Here is a 5804-nt window from a genome sequence, read left to right as displayed (position 1 = left end):
TGATGGAGCCTGGTAGGTCCTGATGGAGCCTAGTAAGTAGATAGATCCTGATGGAGCCTGGTAGGTCCTGATGGAGCCTAGTAAGTAGATAGATCCTGATGGAGCCTGGTAGGTCCTGATGGAGCCTGGTAAGTAGACCTGAATGGAGCTCAACATAGAGATGATGGAGCCTGGTAGGGCCTGATGGAGTGTTATTTAGAACAGGGTAGAGAAACTCTGACTAACATCCGAATGGAGCTTCAAAGAGGCCTGAGATGTCTACTTCCAGAATCCCAAGACCTGATGAGTACTATACATTAAAATAGTGCTTAGCTAAAGAGTGCTGTCACTAAGGGTGATGAGGATCTTACAGCAGCCTGAAATCTCAGCAATATCCCAAAAATATCTCAGTGGCACCTCCATAAATTTGATGGTAATTTTCTAATACCACAGATACATGGAGACTCTGTCAAGAGGATGGTTTTTGATATGGAACAAGGTTTATTCTCTTCAATGGTGCAGGCTCATGAAAAGCAATAAGGCAGGAGACCAGTACACAGGAAAACAGGTTAATCAAAAAGGCTCAGTTAAAGACACAGGTGAGTATCAAGACTACCAGTGATGCTCAGCCAGGAAGTAGACTTGAATAGTGGTATCTTAACAGGTGACACGGGTACTTATTCAGTGACTTAGTGAGTCCATAATGGCTTTCAGGTGTGTGATGCCTATGTCACAGCTTTCTTTAGACAGTTACAGAATATTCGTTTAGATTACTTCTTGCTTCCCCATGAAAATACAATAACTATGAAATATAATAACCACCACAACTTCAGATGAATCATTGGCATGTATATCACCAATGCATTTGTCTATGTTAATAAATTGTGTTGTGCTGCCAGAACAAATTGCAAAAATAAAAATGTTGCCTGATCATCGGTGCTCTACTGTTACTGCAGCCTTCACTGGTAAGATCCTCAGAGATGATAAAGTGTAAATGTATGGAAAGACTCTCTCAGTGAAAGTGTGTATGAAAGTGTGTAGGTGTGTGTTATTATCAGGGTCAGAGAATGAAAGTTTTCCTCTGTCCCAGTCCAGCTGCACTCTGATCCTCTGGGGTTTCCGCTTCACTGTGAGGGGAGTGGTGGTCTGGGATGGAGAGAGTGCTTCATATGCACCATTACCATGATAAACACGCCAGACTCCACTGAGGGCACCCTCTCCCTTCCTCTGACTAGACTCTGTCTTCACTCCCAGGCACCAAATATCACTGTCCCCAACCTCCACATACCAACAGTGTGTCCCTGAGTTAAAGCCCTCAGAGCCCAGGACACAGGCAGCCTTATCAAATCTATCTGGGTTATCAGGAAGCTGCTGTCTCTCATTACTGACTCTCACACTGGTCAGATCCTCAGACAGGATGATATGTGGGTGTGCAGTGTTGGGATCCAGAGTCACAAGAGCTGCAGAGAGAGAGGAAGAGAGAGAGAAAGAGAGAGAGAGAGAGAGAACACACATGAGAATCCAGTTGAGATTTATGATGATGAGAATGATGATGATGGTTTTGATTATCATCAGTCTTCAATAAAAAACTGAAACACACTGATAAAACCAAATGTTTCCTGTTTGTGTCACCTTTGAACTGAAGTGAGTTATATTTCTTACATTATTTGATTTGATGCTCTGTATTCTGCCCTTTGACACCAGGTTTATTAGCATTCAAATGGCCATTGTAAGCAGCAAGGCCTTCCTGTCTGCATATGCCTTCAGACCTCTCACACATAGGACTTACTCTCCCTTTGGTAGAGCCCAACAGGGTGTGTGTGTGTGTGTGTGTGTGTGTGTGTGTGTGTGTGTGTGTGCGTGTGCGTGTGCGTGTGCGTGTGCGTGTGCGTGTGCGTGTGCGTGTGCGTGTTTCAAAAATGATTCCTAGTGTTAATTGATGATAAGATATTCACAGACATGCTTGAACAACAAACTTATTTTTTCTCCCCCCTGAGTAGAGCCCACTGTGTGTGTGTGTGTGTGTGTGTGTGTGTGTGTGTGTGTGTGCGTGTGTGTGGTGTTTGTGTGTGATAATGCTCAACAAAACTCACTGTGTTGAACAATCTCTTGCATCTTCTCCCAGACTCTGAACTTCAGGTTGCCCAGGTGCTTTGCCACATTGATCAGAGCTCCTCCAACCCTCTCTGGATCCTGCAGTGTGCACTGGGCTCTGGAATAACATTCAGGAGTCAGTGCTGCTGTGGGTTTGGGTTCAGAACCACAGAGAAGATAGAGACAGGAGACATATCACTCACCTCTCCACTGTGCTCTTGCAGTTCTGTGAAATTAAAAAGGGAGATGGGTTAGGCATCATTGCCTCACATCTAAGTCAAGTCAGTCAGAATATAAAAATGATTTGCTGTTGTGTGTATAGCCTGTGTGTGTGTGACTGTGTGTGTGTGTGTGTGTGTGTGTGTGTGTGTGTGTGTGTGAGAAAGAGAGGGTGTGTGTAAGCTGGAGTGTGCTTTTGTGTGCACTGTTGGGTGCATGCCAGAAAGAATGTGTGTGTGTTCCTCATTTCCACGTACATATTTGTGCACGTCTGTGAACATACATGTGATGTGAACAAAGGACGAGTCTATGTGAAGCACAAAGTCTTCTCCTCGTGTGTGTGGCTATGTTAAGAGCAATGTATGTGTAATCTGTGTGATTAGGATGCCAGGTTAGAAGAGGGAAATGGCTAGTAATGCATGTAAGACGGTCCACTAGTTCAGGGGGCGTAGTAAAGGTGACATCAGGCTAAAGTTACACATTGATTGGAGGAGAGGCTGGCTGTGAGCTGATGGTTACAGAGGTACAGGTTCACCAACTGTATGCTGTGTACATTTACCACATGCATGCTAGCATGCTCATTATGATACATGTATGATTTCTTCGGCTATGTCCCCCCCCCTTCTTTTTCTATCTCTACCCTGCCGGCCTCAAGCAGATGGGTCCACCTTATGTGCTCTGGTTCTGCTTAAGGTTTCTTCCTGATTAACAGGGAGTTTTTCCTTGTCCTTGTTGCCATTGTGCTTGCTCTAATGGGGCTCAGGACCATTTTATTGTTTTGGTGCAAAAATTGAAATGTATTTAATTGGATAGCTTGTGTGTGTGTGTGTGTGTGTGTGAGGGTGTTAGTAGTGTAAGTTTGGATCTTTCCCTTCTTCATCTCATCATAAGTATGAGGTTTACTCTGTAGACTCCATACTCAGATATTGATGTCAGAAGTTCACTAACAAAGATAAAGCATGGGCCCTACCTGCAGGAATGTGATGTCATCAGCTCCCATCTCCTCCTCTATGGCTCTGATTGTGTCTGAAAGAGAGGAGATCTCTCTGCTCATCTTCTCAATCTTCTCCTTCATCATCTGACTCTTCTGCTCCTCTTCCTCCCTCAGTGCAGCTAACCTGGCTGCCTCTTCATCTCGTAGAAATTGGTGAAGCTTCTCAAACTCCTCCTTGATCTGCCTCTCTGTGTGTTGGGCCTGGACCTGTAATACCACATGTCATCACACAAAGGTGTCTTAGTTTATATATGTTATTAGTTTCTGTTATATGTAGTGTTGTTTTAAAAGAAACAATCCATAACTCTTACTCTTATGTGTTGGGCAGTTTTATCACTGGTTGTTTTAACTTGTTTAAAGTTGTCCAGATTCTTCTGTAAGGGCTGCAGTTTGATCTTCAGTTCTTCCTGGTATGAATTAACACATTATTAAGGTATTGACTGTCAACATTTCTCTATATATATGGATGCTAGATTTAGTTCACTAATTATAAGCATTTTTGGCTTGGTAGCTGATTGTGATACATTACAAGTCTTTGCTCACTGCAGTGTTAATAGTGCTTTGAGGATGACATATTTAAATATATAACACAGACATATACATATATATACATTTTAAAGATATTATTAAACATAATAATGTTTCAAGACTTCATGTCAAGGGAATCAAAATAATTAATTAAACTGGTTGCTTTGTTCTAAACAATAAAGGCTCTGTTAAATGGGAAACATAACATGCTGGCCTTAAATTGTATGACTTGTACATTTGTTCTTTTCTTGCCTTCTGTGTGCTGTCGCATTTAAAAAAGATGGGAATATCACATATAACATTTATACCAATAATGAAAGTTGCCTACTGTCATATTTTCTTTTAAGCCAGCACAGTAACAATAATTTCATTATAAATATTATGTCATTTCATTATCTATTGTTTTATATCCATCATTAATGTTAAACCATTTCTTTATAAATACATTATAAAGTGATTATGAATGTTTTATGAATTGTTTAACAAGCAACATTTTTAATGAGGTATTACCAATTATAGTCCAACACAGTCTAAAATTGTTACAATGAAACAATTTATTCAGTTAATGTTGATATATTGATCAATGTGATTTCAACAGTCTTCAAGACAATATACTAACTGTAAGAGGTGTTTTGTACAGTAGGTACAGACTTATGGAGAGGAGGTCATGCAAGAAGGTTCAACGGTAGAGAGGAAAGATGAAAAAAGGGACATGATGACACCTAGTGGTTTGGGATGAACATTACAGCAACCACACAACTATGTGCTGAGGTGGGTTTCAGGGTGAAGGTTTACGAAGAACATCCATATGGTTTTCCAACATAATTGACAATATGAAAAAAATTGATGACCACTAATCTTACCTTACGCTCAAGTGCTGCTTCCCCGATAGGACTGAAGTTGTGGTTCTTGTGGAGTTTTGAGTCTCGACACACCAAACACACAAGCTGTTTGTCATCTTCACAGAAGAGCTTGAGTTCAGAACGGTGCAGACTGCAGAATGGTTCTCTCTGACTGTTTTCCTCTCTCTGTTGGAAAGTCTCACACAAGTTCTTTAGAACCAGGTTGAGAGGATACTCCTCCTTTGAGCACCTTGTCCTGCAGACTGGACATTCCCTGGATCCTTTGGTTTCCCAGAACTTCTGCAGGCATGTGTTACAGATGCTGTGAGTACAGGTCAGAATAACAGGATCCTTGTAGATATTGTAGCACACAGGACAGGATAAATCATCTTCTGAAAAGGACTTGGATGCCATTTGTCTGGTAGTTGCAGTTGCTCTACAGTTATGCCTGACAGTCTTTGCTTTCGCTTTCAATTGTCTGAAAACTGTGTCAGCCTGAACCAGAAAATTCACTGAAATTAAACGAGACAAGACAATATTCCAGTCTTCACAGCTACTGTTTCCTGTTTACGATCTTTTTCCATATAGATAGCATATGCTATGCTAGGACGATGTGTCAAATGGAACTGAACAGCAACATGTCTCTTAACTTGACTTCCTCATTCACGTGAGGAGTTTCTGAGGGAGGAGCGCAGATAAAGTCATAAAGGCTTCTGATTGGACAGTGCTGCAGCTGTTTCCTTGTTGGAACTGGTAGTGTAGTTAGTTAACCCTTTCTACACATTCACCTTTTGTGTTGTTGGACAAAACAGATCTCCCTCATTTTCTGACCAAATTTGATTTAATTAGGAGTATGTATTGTACATAGACAGACCTAAATCTCGACTAAATGGATTTTCTCATGAAAGTTTTTTTCAATGTCAGAAAAGATTTAAGTCTATCTGATGCCATACCTCACCCCCCCATGTGTATTTAATTTATTTATTTTATTCAAACAAACTAAACAGACAACTCACGAAGATACATTGCATTAAAATAATATGATAATGATTCATACGCACTATAAAGGACATAATGCAATCAATTAAGTAAAACATATCAATCCAATTAGTGGGCTAAAACTAATACAGCAGACAGAATGCTAAAAT

The 5804-nt window shown here is 40.8% G+C and overlaps 1 protein-coding gene across 1 annotated transcript; it reads right to left on the bottom strand.

Annotated features, from left to right (window-relative positions):
- Positions 1 to 537: 537 nt before the first annotated feature.
- LOC116222788 (zinc-binding protein A33-like) lies at positions 538 to 5085 on the bottom strand. The gene is made up of 6 exons (XM_042704635.1): positions 4678 to 5085; positions 3598 to 3693; positions 3252 to 3493; positions 2277 to 2288; positions 2073 to 2191; positions 538 to 1439 (listed from the first exon to the last, which is right to left on the bottom strand). Exons 1-6 carry the CDS (start codon positions 5068 to 5070, stop codon positions 910 to 912), a joined length of 1392 nt encoding a protein of 463 aa, XP_042560569.1. The 5' UTR covers positions 5071 to 5085; the 3' UTR covers positions 538 to 909.
- Positions 5086 to 5804: the final 719 nt, after the last annotated feature.

The sequence above is a fragment of the Clupea harengus genome, unplaced genomic scaffold (assembly GCF_900700415.2).
Source record: "Clupea harengus unplaced genomic scaffold, Ch_v2.0.2, whole genome shotgun sequence".
Lineage (NCBI taxonomy): Eukaryota > Metazoa > Chordata > Actinopteri > Clupeiformes > Clupeidae > Clupea > Clupea harengus.
Note: the sequence above shows the minus strand (reverse complement) of the source record. Positions and strands in the feature narration are given on the sequence as shown.